The 14,621-nt window shown below is 43.5% G+C and overlaps 5 protein-coding genes across 12 annotated transcripts in view; 3 read left to right on the forward strand and 2 right to left on the reverse strand.

The window, feature by feature from the left end:
* Window positions 1-7,008, reverse strand: part of LOC117900258 (tyrosine-protein phosphatase Lar) — a 143,450-nt gene extending 136,442 nt beyond the window's left edge. For 7 of the 8 annotated variants that reach the window (XM_034810564.1, XM_034810560.1, XM_034810561.1 and 4 more), the window contains exon 1: window positions 5,062-5,353. The gene's annotated coding sequence lies outside the window, so the exon portion shown is untranslated. Of the gene's footprint in view, window positions 1-5,061; window positions 5,354-6,991 lie in introns of those variants that run through there. The other variant, XM_034810558.1, reaches the window with a different exon arrangement.
* Window positions 7,009-7,683: 675 nt separating this feature from the next.
* LOC117900262 (zinc finger protein weckle) lies at window positions 7,684-9,678 on the reverse strand. Its single transcript, XM_034810571.1, has 3 exons — window positions 9,392-9,678; window positions 8,016-9,334; window positions 7,684-7,944 (listed from the first exon to the last, which is right to left on the reverse strand). Exons 1-3 carry the CDS (start codon window positions 9,584-9,586, stop codon window positions 7,731-7,733), a joined length of 1,728 nt encoding a protein of 575 aa, XP_034666462.1. The 5' UTR covers window positions 9,587-9,678; the 3' UTR covers window positions 7,684-7,730.
* A 605-nt stretch (window positions 9,679-10,283) lies between these two features.
* LOC117900268 (proliferating cell nuclear antigen) lies at window positions 10,284-11,229 on the forward strand. Its single transcript, XM_034810579.1, has 2 exons — window positions 10,284-10,442; window positions 10,501-11,229. Exons 1-2 carry the CDS (start codon window positions 10,335-10,337, stop codon window positions 11,158-11,160), a joined length of 768 nt encoding a protein of 255 aa, XP_034666470.1. The 5' UTR covers window positions 10,284-10,334; the 3' UTR covers window positions 11,161-11,229.
* Window positions 11,230-11,506: 277 nt separating this feature from the next.
* Window positions 11,507-13,126, forward strand: LOC117900264 (E3 ubiquitin-protein ligase Hakai). The gene is made up of 3 exons (XM_034810573.1): window positions 11,507-11,903; window positions 11,967-12,487; window positions 12,550-13,126. The coding sequence occupies exons 1-3, from the start codon at window positions 11,588-11,590 to the stop codon at window positions 13,015-13,017; spliced, it is 1,305 nt and encodes a 434-aa protein (XP_034666464.1). The 5' UTR covers window positions 11,507-11,587; the 3' UTR covers window positions 13,018-13,126.
* Window positions 13,127-13,526: 400 nt separating this feature from the next.
* Window positions 13,527-14,604, forward strand: LOC117900270 (probable phosphomevalonate kinase). The gene is made up of 2 exons (XM_034810581.1): window positions 13,527-13,823; window positions 13,880-14,604. The coding sequence occupies exons 1-2, from the start codon at window positions 13,750-13,752 to the stop codon at window positions 14,361-14,363; spliced, it is 558 nt and encodes a 185-aa protein (XP_034666472.1). The 5' UTR covers window positions 13,527-13,749; the 3' UTR covers window positions 14,364-14,604.
* Window positions 14,605-14,621: the final 17 nt, after the last annotated feature.

The following is a 14,621-nucleotide window of genomic DNA, read 5'->3' on the forward strand; positions in this document are numbered from 1 at the left end:
GAAAACTGTCCGCGAACAGAAATCATTCAAGTAACTCTCCAAAAACTTTGTTTTATAGCAAACAAGAGAAGAGAGAATAATTATGGACAACCCGACAAAAGCTCAGACATGAACCAATGTAAAATGTATGTAAAATGTGTGTAAAATCGCTTACATCATAAATTGTAAGGATCTGCCACTGAGACAGTTGAATAATGTACATATGTATGTACATGCACCAGCACATTTTAGGTAGTAATTCATATTTTTAGGAATTGATTGATTAAACTTCAAAATTCAACTTAAAAATCCTAAAACAATTTACCACAATTCAATTAACCAAATATCCGCATTTATAGGCTCTTTTTGTACGATGACGTGGCCAAATCGTCCTACAAGCAACAACCAACTTTAAACCGTACAGAAATCACAGCCCAACTAACTTCCCTGCAAACATAAATTAGGGGACAATTCTTTAATTAACAATCAGCTGTTCCACTTTTCATACTTTTCTATACTATACCGATTTAAATTAGGGCATAATTAGATAAAGTATAGATATATTTAAATAAACAGACACTTGACAGTGCAGAAAAATAGCCTATGAAATGCCAAAGAGCGCCAAAAAAAATAATTTCTATACGACCTATGGACAATATTTATTGGCATCTAAGCCCACTAAAAATGAAATAAACAAACTGCAAAGAGCACTACTCTTCTCAGACATAGAAATACCCGACGACAGTTGTGACACAAAGTTGACCAAAGCCAAAGCCCAAAGCCCCATCCCACTGCGAGGGCGAGGGCGAAGGCTCTTAAGTATCCCATATGTCAAAAAGTGGATTACATTTTGGGGGCCAGCGATGCGATGCGTAGGCGCTGGCGCTGGGCTGCTCAGAGGCCAAGAAAACCAGTGATTGAGGCGAATAGATAGCAAATGGAATTGACTAACGTCCAAAGTTATGGAAGGGAATGGAATGGGCGGCAAGGGTTCTCTCCTTTGATTTTTATAGGTCACAGCAGAGACTACCACAAGGCAGCGGGCATTGAAGCAGCAACAGCAACACCACTCTTCCCCACCCCCAGATTAAAGAAAACTTAGTGTTGATAAAAAATAAACTACTTGAAAAAGTTTCATTGTGTTAGATAAGAAGGTGTCGTACAATAAAACAAGATACAAAGCAGATAAAATAAAGTTTTTGTGGGGGAAATAGATGGTCAGATAAGGCGTATTGCTAAGAAAATACGAATTGTTGCTATACGAATATTTTTTCTTTATCAATATGTTGTATGTACGTATGTATGTACATACATACATATGTAATAAATGTAATAGAATTATTTGTGGCAGCTGTAACAATGCTAGAAGCGGATTGTGTGGCTTTTTAAGTACCTAAAATACCTCAAATGTGTATTTTCTATTTAGAAGCCGTGCTAAATATTTGTTAAAACATATTTATAGCAAAAAAGGAACATATTTTCAACAAAAAAACCTATAATATTTTAGAGACACTTTTTGAATCAATATTCATAAATAATATCAATAAAAATATTTGCTAATGCTTCAACGTTCTATTTAATTAATTGGAGATTTATTTTAAATTAAACCTCAGCTTTTAATGCACCCAAAATAAACGAAAGAAGCAAAAATTATTTTCGATTCGCATCCCTTCAACACGGCCATACTATTACAATACCAAATATACGGTCACCCTCAGGAAATACTTTTTCCAGCTTTCTGTCAAATTTGGATCTGTCAAATTGCCGAAATATTCGATTTGCAAGTTTTCGTGCTGTAAAAGTGTGCACATTTAAGTTAAAGATTTTGGATTTCAGCTTAAAATAATTAATTGTTTAATCAACTGCACTCTGCGCAATAAAAACGACCATGAGCCCAAAAGAAATTGCAACAATTTGCGAAAAGTTTCGAGAAAAAAAAAATATTTTACGTAAAAAGGCAATAAACTAATCCAAAAATTATAATTAAATAGCTGTAGATTTTGTACGTGACGATTTTATAGATTGGAAGGATTAAGCGGAAATCTAACAATTCTGCACACAATTCCCCTGCCTCTGTGTGCGCCTCCTTCCCGTTCGTTTCGATCATATTGAGCCGGTAAGTGGCATGCAACGCTGCCCTCCCGCGATTGCATTCACATATTTTGTTGTTTGCCAGATCACCTTCACCTCGAATGGCATTCGCATAGATGGCAAAACGCCCGGAATTGACAAAAAGTTCACCCTAAACATCTACAAGCAATCAAAAATCTACAAGTTTTGGGAGCACTGAGCAGCCTCGGGCTCTTCTGGCGCTCAATTTGCTCAAAACATGCGAGGAGTATTTCAAAACGCAGCTTTGCCTGCCCTGTTATGAACGGAATGGCTTCAACTTACACACCAAATTCCTCGTGCTGCAATTCGATGGCAGTATCGATGGCACCTCCCGTGAGAACATCAAGAAAGTGCCTGAGCAAGCACAGTATAAACGACACCATCATTGACTTTTATTTGTTGTGGCTGCACACCACACAGATTGCAGAGGCCCTACGCGCACATCCTTCTACTATCAGCTGACGATGATAATGGGTACCTTCGACTTGCGGCAGACAGCGGCCCAGAAACGGCATGCCGGTGTCCAGGAGTGGACCAAAATGGTGGACATTTTCGACAAGGACTTAATCATTCTTCCCATCTACGAGCTGGACCATTGGCTACTCGCCACTATCTGTTTCCCGAGCCTCAAGGGCCCGGTCACTACCATCGACCCGAATCAGCCTCAGATTGGCAGCTGCGACGGCCCGGAGAAGTTGCCTGCAATGAGGCAGCCCCCGATCCTCCTGTTTGACTATTTGGGGCCAACTCCAAGCCGTCTTGTAATGGCCACGCTACAGAAATTTTCTCGATTGAGGACAAGAAAGAAAACCGGATGCACAGGCGCACATTTTCAACGAGGATAACATGACCGGATACTGCGTCAGAGCGCCGCGGATGAAGCACGACTTGAAGGAAGACGGAGGCAGTATGTGGAGCAATTCTTTGCGGTGCCCATCAAGGATTTGTCGAATTGTTTCGACCAGCTCACCGTCAGCAAGAAGCGTGAGGACATTGCCAAACTCATACAGCAACTGATGGCGAGGAGGCCAGATCTCCTAGCAAATATAACTAAATTGTATGCCTAAATTATATCCTGACTCACAATTGGAAATGTTTATCCCTCCCTATAGCACACTCTCCATCCACAAAAGTGATGAAACATTCCCTTAAAGTAGTTTGAAAATAGGAACTCCTAAAAACTAAAATCCCTGCCACCCTCGCAATCAAAAGTGTTCAAAGGGAATGTGCAACAGGGAGAGTGTCAAGCAACCCTCTAGATAAACTGCAAAACGATCCTTAACCAAGTGAACTCCAGTCACAGGACACTAGGGATTATGAGACACCCGATATCGAGGCAGGGTGTGTGCAGTGCACATAAACCATCTAATTAGAAAGGCAGAAAGACAGAAAGCCTTTCCAGTAAAACAGAAATGAAAAGTCATTTAAGTTGGAGGGAAAAATCCGCATTAACAGAGGGGCGAAACCCTCCCCTCCACTTCACTTCACTCCACTTCATTGATTATGCCCCCGGATCCTGGGCCAGGATACGCTCTGCTCTACTCTCTTGCCCCCTGGAGGGCGAGAAAAACAATTTCAATAAGGAAATTCTTACTTTGACAAGCAGCAGCCATTTGCCTATCCAATGGTCGCTGCTGCCTCCCTCTCTGTCATAATTGCCAACTAATGAGGCTCGGGGCCGCCTCCAAGTTTTTAATATCCAATGGATGGGTGCCTGGCAGGCAGGAGGTGTTGCAGGGGACACTTTAAAAACTTGCCACACTGCTTGCTGATAAAAGCAGCAACAGCTCGGCAAAGTTCTTTCGGCAATTAACTTGCCGCACATTAAATGATACAAAAAAAGTAAGATGAAGAGAACAAAATCATGAAGGAAAACTCAGGCAAAAAGTATGTGCAGCAGGACTTTGTTGGGGATGGTGGGATGTTCAGGGGAAAAAACTCACGACACAAAGGGACGATGAAGTTTTCACACACAAAACAAAGACGAGAGGAAAAGCCACTAAGGGACTGGGCGACGGGGGACAGGGGCGGAGATGGGGGAGGGCGTTGCAATTTGGGTCAAGCCAAAAAGATAATGCGGTTCGCGGCTTCCTTCTTGTCACAGGGAGAAACTTTTGTTTTGTATCAACTTTTATTTTGGGGGCGTCTTTTCCCTTCAATTTTCTTCACTTTTCTTCACATTTCTTGGAGAATAATTGCACTGCTGTTGCTTTTTCTTTGAGTAAACAGATTCTCGGTGGAGATTTTGTCAATGAAAACTGATTTATGATACGTTTTTGGCAATTTAAAAGCGATTTTAGAACGTTTTCGTTCAAGTAAAGCACGGTTTAGGGTGACTAAGCGTCGGAAAACTCATGTCGGGTTTATTCGAATGGCTTTCAGGTACGTTTTTCTTTATTTAAACTGATTGATGGATGTTCCATGTTTGTTATTGCAAATAATGTCACTTTCATTGGAAACAATTTTTTACTGCTTAAACGGCTTTATCCCCAATTTTTAATACATTTTAACCAATTCAGGTAACGTTTTCTATTTTGCACCGCTTCCAGTTCACTTTGATCACTGAAAACCCATTTCACGCGCGTATTTTCAATGGTCACACGATAACAAATCAATTTTCATGCAATTTAAGCCATTTCTGGCACACTTTTCTCACAGCAAGCCGCATTTTCAGCCATTTTCATGTCATACACAAACTTGCAGCTTCATTTCTTTAGTGTCAAACAACTTCAGCCTCTGTTTTGGCTAGTGTAAACATCTTTTTTTCTCATAGTAAACCCAATTTTCTTATAGTAAACGGACTTCAGGTCCGCCTACGCAACACACTCTGGACCCGTTTTGAGGGCAGTACCCCTGTTGCAAGCACAACGAGTGGCAGCATAACAAGATATTTATGCTGTGGGCCCCACACATGTCGCATATTTCTCGCTTAGAATTACTTTAATCTTCAATTAAAGACACAAAACTTACAATTGAATCGATTTTTTTAGCACACAACACTCACACACACACACACACGCATGCACCCGCGCGCACATGAACGGGCGCGTAGTGTGCGTAAAAACAAGTGGAAAACGCCGACTAAGTGGTAGCATGTGCAGTAACAGCAAACATTTGGCGCTGAACAAACGTATTTCATACAACTCTTTTGACAAAACAACGAGCGCGATACTGGACGATTAAACAACAAACGGAAAACAGATATAAACAACTATTTTGACAAAAAATCGCGGAACGCGGAACTAACCAGTGGGACCGAGGAATTTATCGATAAATATGCCGACAGGCCCTCTGAAATATACCCAAATATACACTTTATTTTTTAGAATATACTGCAAATATACCGTAATCTTAAATCATTTTCCTCGATTTGATCTTCTTTTTTATATTACTAGCTTGTAAAGACTTTTAACACTGAAAGAATATTTGAATCCGATTGAAGAATAAATTAGGCTTATTATAAATACTCCTTTCTATTGGAGTGTATACCTTATGACCTTATATTTTACAAATTTGTATTTGAATTTTTCATGTTCAGGGAAATTTTTTCCTGCGTCTAAACGGTCAGAGTGTGACCGCAGAATTACATACCGACAGACCGTCAGAAATATACCCTTGCATTTTTTAAATAAACTGTAAATATACCGTAATCTTAAATCATTTTCCTCGACTTTAATCTTCTGTTTGATTGATTGCAAAATTAAACTAAAAAGGTCAATCAACAAAAATAGCATAAAATTGATTGCTACGTATTTGACAGTTTCTTGATTGTCAACAGGTAGGTATAGTATAGTATGGGGTTAATATACCCTATTTCCCTATTACCCTATGAATATTAAAATTGCATTTTCAAAGCTGCTCTTAAACATTAATAATGACTTTATCTTACACTGAAATGTTTTTAACCTTTTCATTTGCCTTCTATGTATATACATATGTATGTACATACATATATCGATCAAGATATATTGTCGGTATCTGCATAATTTTATTGAGATGGCTTACCAACACAGATGGAATGTTTTTGCATTGATTGAAGGTAGAGATTTCCAAAATTTCCTCATTTCGAGGATATCCTTTTCCCAAGGGAATTATAATGTTGCTCATTCCGTGGCTATATTGGGGAACAGTACTGATCACTTTTCGCAGCATGTTGCTGGTCCATACAAAAGAATGTTGCCAACGGTAAAATATGCGAGTGGTGATGGAATAAAGACTCATTGTTGTGATAAAAATTCCCATGTTGTGAGAGAGATTATCCCTTCAAAAGAAAGAAAAAATTCCCTACGGAAAAAAGCAAATCTCCTCGTATGTGAGTTTGATGGACGGATGAAATTCATTAAATATACCATTATATACCGACATACCGTAAATATACAATTAACTAAATTTGTTAGTCAAAATATTCTGATAAGTATATATTTAAATGGTCACCCTGGAACAAACACAAAATTTTAGCAGAGCAGGATTCCAGAAACCCCAGAAAAATACCGAAATATACCATAAATTCTTGTAAATATAAAAATTAGATTCCTCTAGTTGATATTCTGCTTAAAATTACTAGCAACCTAGAAGTCTCAAGCCTGAATATACTCTTATCCGATTGATGAATCAATTATCCATATGATTGTTTAGCTTTCAGGCCTTCCTTTTGTTGGATTGTTTACAAAATACGGCTGAGCCCACACAAATATTTAAACTCCAGCTGGCTTTGAAGCAGAACCAGCGAACCCGCTTCAGAACGGTTAGTATGGAACTACTTAGAGAACCAGTTTGAGGAACAGCTGAGGAAACCAGGGATGGGGAAGCAGGCACTTTGAATTTGTTTAAATATTTTAATTTAAATGCGTTTCATATGAGATATACACTTGAGCTTGAGCTCTTTGACTGGATTACTTACAATATTTGATTATTTATGTATTGATTAAGCGATTATTTGCGATTATCTCTATTTATAAGCAGTTTTCTGCCCTGCTATTTGGTATATTATAATTCTTTTGTGGTTTATTTTGTTATAAAAAATTGTTTTGTAAAGCTTTTAAGTTTAAAGCACTGTGTCACAGTATCAGTATAAATTCATCAACTTTTAATACACTTTTGATTTTTTAGATATGCATTGGGGGGGTTTTTTAATGGCTATTTGAATGCACTTTGTTTTTATTGGGGATAAATCGATTTTTTTGTGATTTTTCGGCTCTCCTTTAAATATTATCCGACATCGAAGTTTTTTGATTATAAAGCCGAGAGTTTATGGACTGCAATGGCCATGCTTCACACTAAATATTGAATTGTTTTCCAAACATTTTTACAACATTTCCACTTGAATACGCGAAAAGATTTAAACAAATATCCATTGATGGAAGGAGAGCAGGACACGAGGAAAGCGCACGCTGTCAACTGAACCAAATTCCTTTATATCAGGACTCCACATAAATTTGGGGGGTGGCTCCGACTCCCGCAGGGACATGCGCACCAGCCAAATGCCGCATAAATCCTTTTAAAACAATTTTTCCCGCCGAATCTATAGTCTAGAAATCCATAAAAATATATTTTCCAACTGCAATAATACATAATCAGCGCATGCCACATACTAATGCTGCCTTAAAGTAAATTAAAACCGAACTAAACTAATATAAAACTTAATGGTAATCAATCATAATATGATTATAAATAGTATCTATAGTGGGTATGGCCGTTGAGGGGGGTTTGACTTCAGCCACAAGCTCTGCCGTCGGCTCTGCCGCAGGCAGAGGACTAACATCCTCTTTGATCAGCGGCTTGGGCTTCTTGCCAAAGGCAAAGCAACCGCTCTGCTTGGTGGCCACTGGCGATAAATTATCCTTGTTCTTCGTGCTGCAAAATATGGAAGGTGAAATTCATTAAATAAAACGACGCTTAATGGAGCATTCAAGAGGTTCACTCACAAAGCTTTGAGCGCCTCTAGTTTGGGTATATTCCGATTGCATGTCTTGCCACCGCCAGCCGCCTCCTGGGCGGCCAACTCCTCGGGATGTGCCTTCTTCTTGTGCGTGCGGCAGTTAGAGCCATTGGCAAAGGTGCGATCGCAGAAGTCACAGGAGTACGGCTTGAGGCCCGTGTGCAGTATAAGATGATTCTTGAGCGCCTTGGCGCGCTTAAACTCCCTGCCGCAATAGTCGCACTTGTGCTGCATCTGATCCGTGTGCACCAGACGATGCCGGTTGAGGGTGGTGCGAGAATTCAGCTGCATGCCGCACTCGGGACAGATGTACTTGTGCGGATCGTGTGTCTCCTTGTGGTGCTTCAGGCGGCTGGCGCTCTTGAAGCACTTCTTGCACACATCACACTCGAAGGGCGCGTCGTCCGTGTGGGTGAGTACGTGCACCTTGAGGTTGCTGATGGACGTGACGCGCACGCCGCACTGCTCGCAGATGACGGGACGCGGCCGCTCGTCCAAGTGCATGTACTGGGCATGCTGCAGGGCGGAGGCATTGCTGGCAAACATCTTGTCGCAGCTGGCGCACGGATACACTTTGCGCTTGGGCATCGGCAGATGGCCCTGGCTGTGCCGCTCCAGCTGGTAGCGTGTGCGAAACTTCTTCGGGCACTCCTCGCAGGCCAGCAGATTGGGCTCGTAGATCCGGTCATGGTCCTGCCGCATGTGGCGGTTCAGCGTGCTGGCCCTGGCATACGCTCGCGTGCAGATGCTGCACTGATGCGCCTTGTCGGGGTCCTCCTTCGATTTGCTTCGTTTTGGTGGGCATTTATGGCTGTCGCGTGAGGAATTTTCATCGGTAATGCCATAGGCATCGCACAGCTTCAGCAGCACTGCATCTCCATCGTACTCCTGCTCCTCCTGCTGCTCCGGCTCCCCCTCCTCTTCCTCCTCCTCCTCTTCAGGTTCATTCCCCTCGCTTCTACTTGTTGCTTCCTCATGCTCCTCCTCTTCCTGATCATCCGCCATCTCATGAAGCGGGTTCTTCAGCTCGAAAGAAGCCTCTTCTATGAGCAGATCGCCCTGGGCGCACAGCTTGGGTTTCTCCTCCACATAGTGGACTTCTGTGAGGCTCTCTGGTTCCTCCTCGAGCAGGCCAAACTTCGAACGTAACTCCTGCAGATTCACTTGCTCCTGCTTGTTGCTAGCCTGGAGAATGCAGTAGAGCTTCTGCACGCGGCTAATGCGCTCCGAGAAGTTGACCAAAGTTGTGACCAGCGTGAGGCATTCCGTGCAGATCATCTTGGGCAGCTCCTCGTTACGCGTTATCTGTGAGTATGTGTGGAGTGATCAATACTGCTTTGAGGATGGCCAATTGCCACTTACATCCACCCAAAAGTACTTGCCAATGGCTGTGGCCAGGGCCAGATCGTTTCCGGAGCCATCTCCTGGACCGCCCGCATGCTCGTGTTTCAGGAACACGTTGATGTTCCCCTGCAGGTCGTCCTTGGCACAGAGCCGGCACCACAGATGCCAGTCGGTGGCTTTTGGCTCGTGGCCACTTAGCGTGGCGGCGGCCATTGCCAGAATTATTGGCAATTATATTTACTTTGCGAATTAAAACCAGAAATTATGAAAAAATTATCAACAATGGAGCTTTCAAACAAATCACAAGCTTTCAAGCAGTGTGACCGCAGAATTATCGATCAAATATACCGACAGACCCTCGGAAATATACTGAACATACCCATTTGCAAAATGCACTGTAAATATAAAATCATTTTCCTCGACTTTGATCTTCCGTTTAATATTACCAGCTGGTTGGGACTTCCAGTGGTAAAATTAAAATTTTATCCGATTTATTAGACAATTTTCAAACAGATAAGCTACTCTTAATGACATTCTTTAATTGGACTAGTGATAAAAAAAGGATCAAACTAGATCGTTTTAAGCTGCATCAATTAGCTTTTCAGAATGCTAAGTTCTTTGCAAACAGACATAGGATACTTATTTATGTGAAAAAATCGAACATATCCAGTTTTTTTTTTAATTCTTCAAACTAAATTTCATCCATATATATAAAAATCCATAATGCATTAAGCAATTTCAATGACCCAAATCTATCAGAAAATTAGTTTTAGTTCCCTGAGGAAAAACAAAAAAGATATTGATTTTGTCGAGTAGTGTAATCTATGTAAAAAATGAACGGTCTATCGAATTCTAAATCTGACGACCTGGCAGCACCTTATTAGGCAAACAGCTGTTCCGTGAATATTTTTGTTTATTTCCAATTGTGAAATTAACTGAAAAATAAATTCAACTATAAACGATGCTGGAGGCACGTCTTGGGGAAACTCAGCTGCTTAAGAAGATTGTCGATGCCCTCAAGGAGATAATCTCGCAGAGCACCCTGGACTGTAGCGAAACAGGCATGCAGGTACAGCGGAAATCCTTCCCAACAAAAATTTTCCATTACCTGCTCTCCGCCTACTTAGCTTCAGTCCATGGATAATTCGCACGTTTCGCTGGTGTCTCTGAGCCTGCAGACTGGATGCTTCGAGAAGTACCGCTGCGATCGTAATGTCTCGCTCGGCTTGGATCTCAAATCCCTGTCCAAAGTCGTCAAGAGCGCCAACGGCGATGACAGCGTCACACTGTCCGCGGCGGACAAAGCCGACAAGCTGCTCCTTAGCTTCGAGTCGGACAACAAAAGTCGCACGGCGGACTACGAGCTAAAGCTGCTGAATCTGGACCAGGATCATCTGGGCATACCCGACACGAATTACGCCGGCACCGTGCAGATGCCTTCGAGCGAGTTTGCCCGTATCTGTCGGGACATGAGCATGTTCAGCGAGACGGTGGTAATTTCCTGCACCAAGCAGGGCATCAAGTTCTCGGCCAACGGCGACCTGGGCTCGGCCAACATTAAGCTTGCCGAGACCTCCAAGGGGGACATCACCATAGACGTGGAGGAGCCCATAACCCAATCCTTTGCCGGACGATACCTGAACACTTTCACACGAGCCACGCCGCTGTCGGATCGGGTCAAGATATGCCTAGCCCCGGAGGTTCCTCTGCTGGTGGAGTACTCTATCGAGGATTATGGGTACATACGATACTACCTGGCCCCCAAGGTGGACGACGCGGACGCCTAACATGTTACAGAAAACATCATGTGCAATATTTTCAAACTTTCCAAATACTAATTTAAATTTTTTTAGTTGTAAGAATTTAAATAAATTATTTATATTTCAAAACTATTGAAACTATCGATACACTGTTCCCCAACATTTGGCACGGATAAAGCCTAGTACTCAGATCGAAAACAAAGGGCCGCTAGAAAAATTAGGGATGATATTCTCATGGAACCGATAAGAAATGTTGTCGCGCACAAACTACTACTACTTATTGCCGGTCGATACTATCGATGGTGAAGCAAAACAATCAATGGTCGTGTAATTTTTCAACCATCGATAGTATCGATAGCGCTAACGATTTTTATCCCAGCCCTAGTAGCGATTAAATACAAAAAAAAATAAAGTTCACAAATTTTGCCAATATAAACTGCATTTAACGCCACAAATGGACACCGAGGAAGTGAAACGTGGTCGTGGACGTGGCCGTGGTACTCGAGCGCGTGGCAGGGGTCGCGGGCGTGGACGTGGTCGCGGCAAAAAGATCGACGACGCCAGCGTAATTGAAGCCGTGGCGTCTGCCGTCCTGGAAGGCAGTCCCGCCAGCACGGACCATGTGGAAGATGCCATAATGCAGGACTTGGACAAGGACAACGAAATGGAGGTGACCACAGTGCTGGAGGAGCAACAGGCCACAACAAATGCGGATATGACACCGCCGGCGCCGCAGCAGCAGGTGGCGCTGCCGGTAATTCCCAAAACGAGTAAGAAGACAGCCGAAAGGATTGTTGGAACCACGTAATAACATTCCCTTTTGCCCCAAACAGTTGACATGGAAGCGGACATATCACAGCTGGAGGCACCCACCTTTACCACATTGTCGCGCGGGCCACCGGAGCCGATGCTGCGCCTGAAATGGAACCACAAAGTCAGCCTCATCGGCGAGAAGGTACTGAATCCCATGATCCACTGCTGCGATCAGTGCGACAAGCCCATACTTGTCTACGGTCGTATGATACCGTGCAAGCACGTCTTCTGCCTAAAGTGCGCCCGCGCCGAACCCATCAAGAGCTGCCCGCGATGCAGCGACAAGGTGCTGCGGGTGGAGCAGAGTGGCCTGGGCACCGTCTTCATGTGCACCCATGGCGGCAGTCGGTACGGCAGCACGGGCTGTCGACGCACCTATCTGTCACAGCGCGACCTACAGGCGCACATCAATCACAGACATGTGGCACCCCAATTGCCGCCACCGCCAACGGCTCTTGGCGGAACAGCGGGCGGCGGCGTTGGCGTTGTGGTTGTTGACCCAAAGCTGGCGGACCTGAGCGGCCTGCACAAGCAGCGCAAGGCGAGTGGTAGCTATGGCTCCTAAACTAAGCTGTCTTGTCTAAAAACGCTTGCCCCTTGCAGCTCTCCGAGTCACCTGCCTCGTCCTCCTCCTCCTCCGTTGCTCGCTCCTTGTCGCGCCTCCCCACCATGTCTGTCGGCGGCATTGGCACCATACCACCGCCTGGCTCCGCCGCTGCCGTCGCGGCCGCTCACAACTCCGTCCACGCGCACTCAACGCTCACGCTGGCGAACCTGGCGAGAATCAACAATGCCAATGCCCTGGACTGTCACCAGGGCAAGGCCTCGCTGCACCAGTCGCTGAAAAAGGGCCCGCCCCATCAGTCAGAGTCCGTGGCCGATGCATCCTACTACAGCAGCATTTTGGCCTCCTTTGGCAGTGCTGGACCACCGGGCGCTCCTCCTAACAATGCAGTCAGCGCCGGCGGTGTTTCAGCGCCTGGCCACAACTCTGCTCAAGCCACCTACGAGACGGCCAGTGCGGCGGGCAGCACAAGCGGCAATTGGCAGCAAACGCAATATAGGATATGATAGGCACCACCACCAACATACCACCCAAGAGGGACGGCATTTTAGGCAAGTTCGGTTTTAAATTAAGATGAAAGTGAATGTAAGTTAAGATTGAAATGAAATTAAAATAAATGTATTTTAAAGAAAGCTTTTTTTAAACTTGTTTATTATTTATGCTTTAATATAACGAAAGTTTATAGATATTTGATGCTGTACTGATTGTTTCTTATCAGTTTTGTCGAGATAATTGGAGAGTAGAAATATTAGTTCGTTCTTACCTTCTTCATTTAAATGGCCCGCTTAAAAACAGTAATCCATACTTGCCTGCGTATCGCTATCGATACACAGCCAGAAAAATGGCAAAGGAAATTCGCAGCGAGTTTGCGTTTCGCCAAAAAAAATTCCTGAAAAGAAAAACAACAATTGCTAAATTCATTATTTGTTAGTGTATTTGTATATGTTTTCATCGTTTAAACTGCAATTCCCAGCTGTCTACTTCACAGCACTCCAGTCGATACTATCGATACACAGTCAGCTGCTTGAAATTCAAATTGTAAACAAATCCAAACAGGAATGCAATTAACATAAATAAAATGCAACAATGCCTGTGGCTTAACCCAGAGTTCAGGCCTGCGAGAATAACTGATGTAATAAACCGCACCCGAGCAGCATTGAGGGCAGGGCCAGCGCCGCCATTGGAAAAAGCAAACTAGAGGAGAGGCAGCAAAAAGAGAAAGTTGGCCAGAGAGCAAAATGCTGAAAATAGTCTTAATCAGTGGCAAACGCAAGTGTGGCAAAGATTATATATCCGAGAGGTTACAAAAGCGGTAAGTGGTGCACAAATCAGGCAATAAATTAAAGTAATTTTGTGTTTATTCTCTAGCCTAGCGAATCGCGCACGAATCGTGCGGATCTCAGAGCCCATCAAATCGGAATGGGCACGCAAGCTGCAGTTGGACCTCAGCGCACTGCTCAGCGATGGGCCCTACAAGGAGAAATATCGTCGGGACATGATCGTGTGGAGCGATGAGATGCGCACCAAGGATTATGGCTACTTTTGTCGTGCAGCCATGGCGGAGGCACCCCTGGATCAGACGCCTTACGTCATAGTCAGCGATGTGCGTCGCAAGAATGACATCAAATGGTTTCGCGAGACCTATGGCCAGGACATGGTCCGTACTGTGCGTCTAACCTCCCGACCAGAGACGCGTCAGGCACGCGGCTGGATCTTCACCGAGGGCATTGACGATGTGCCCTCCGAATGTGATCTGGATGACTACGATAGCTTTGACTTTGTTGTACCTAATGAAGATGAGAATGATCAGGGATTTATAGACCAGCTAGTGGATATGCTGCAGTTGAAGTAGTTGTGTGGATATTTATATCCTCATTGCACTCGAATATGTATTTTTGATATCAAATGTATTCCAAAATGGTTAGGTTAGGTTTACCCATGTTACGCATATAATGATATTATTTAGAAAGGTTGTTGTCGCTCACTGTTTTCTGCATATTTCATTAAGAAACTTATCACAAATGCCTCTCTGTCCACTTTGAGTGGAACAAACTCTTTGTATGCCCAATTTTTGGTCACAAATGCAAGACAACTATTTTTTCTATCCAAT

Source organism: Drosophila subobscura, chromosome U (assembly GCF_008121235.1).
Source record: "Drosophila subobscura isolate 14011-0131.10 chromosome U, UCBerk_Dsub_1.0, whole genome shotgun sequence".
NCBI lineage: Eukaryota > Metazoa > Arthropoda > Insecta > Diptera > Drosophilidae > Drosophila > Drosophila subobscura.

Coding starts and splice junctions, on each gene's coding strand:
- LOC117900262 (XM_034810571.1), bottom strand. CDS start 9,586: ATGGCCGCCGCCACGCTAAGTGGCCACGAGCCAAAAGCCACCGACTGG. Junction 9,335..9,391: donor GCAAGTACTTTTGGGTGGAT/GTAAGTGGCAAT, acceptor ACATACTCACAG/ATAACGCGTAACGAGGAGCT. Junction 7,945..8,015: donor CTAGAGGCGCTCAAAGCTTT/GTGAGTGAACCT, acceptor CATATTTTGCAG/CACGAAGAACAAGGATAATT.
- LOC117900270 (XM_034810581.1), top strand. CDS start 13,750: ATGCTGAAAATAGTCTTAATCAGTGGCAAACGCAAGTGTGGCAAAGAT. Junction 13,824..13,879: donor TCCGAGAGGTTACAAAAGCG/GTAAGTGGTGCA, acceptor TTTATTCTCTAG/CCTAGCGAATCGCGCACGAA.
- LOC117900264 (XM_034810573.1), top strand. CDS start 11,588: ATGGACACCGAGGAAGTGAAACGTGGTCGTGGACGTGGCCGTGGTACT. Junction 11,904..11,966: donor GCCGGTAATTCCCAAAACGA/GTAAGAAGACAG, acceptor TGCCCCAAACAG/TTGACATGGAAGCGGACATA. Junction 12,488..12,549: donor GCCTGCACAAGCAGCGCAAG/GCGAGTGGTAGC, acceptor TGCCCCTTGCAG/CTCTCCGAGTCACCTGCCTC.
- LOC117900268 (XM_034810579.1), top strand. CDS start 10,335: ATGCTGGAGGCACGTCTTGGGGAAACTCAGCTGCTTAAGAAGATTGTC. Junction 10,443..10,500: donor GTAGCGAAACAGGCATGCAG/GTACAGCGGAAA, acceptor CCGCCTACTTAG/CTTCAGTCCATGGATAATTC.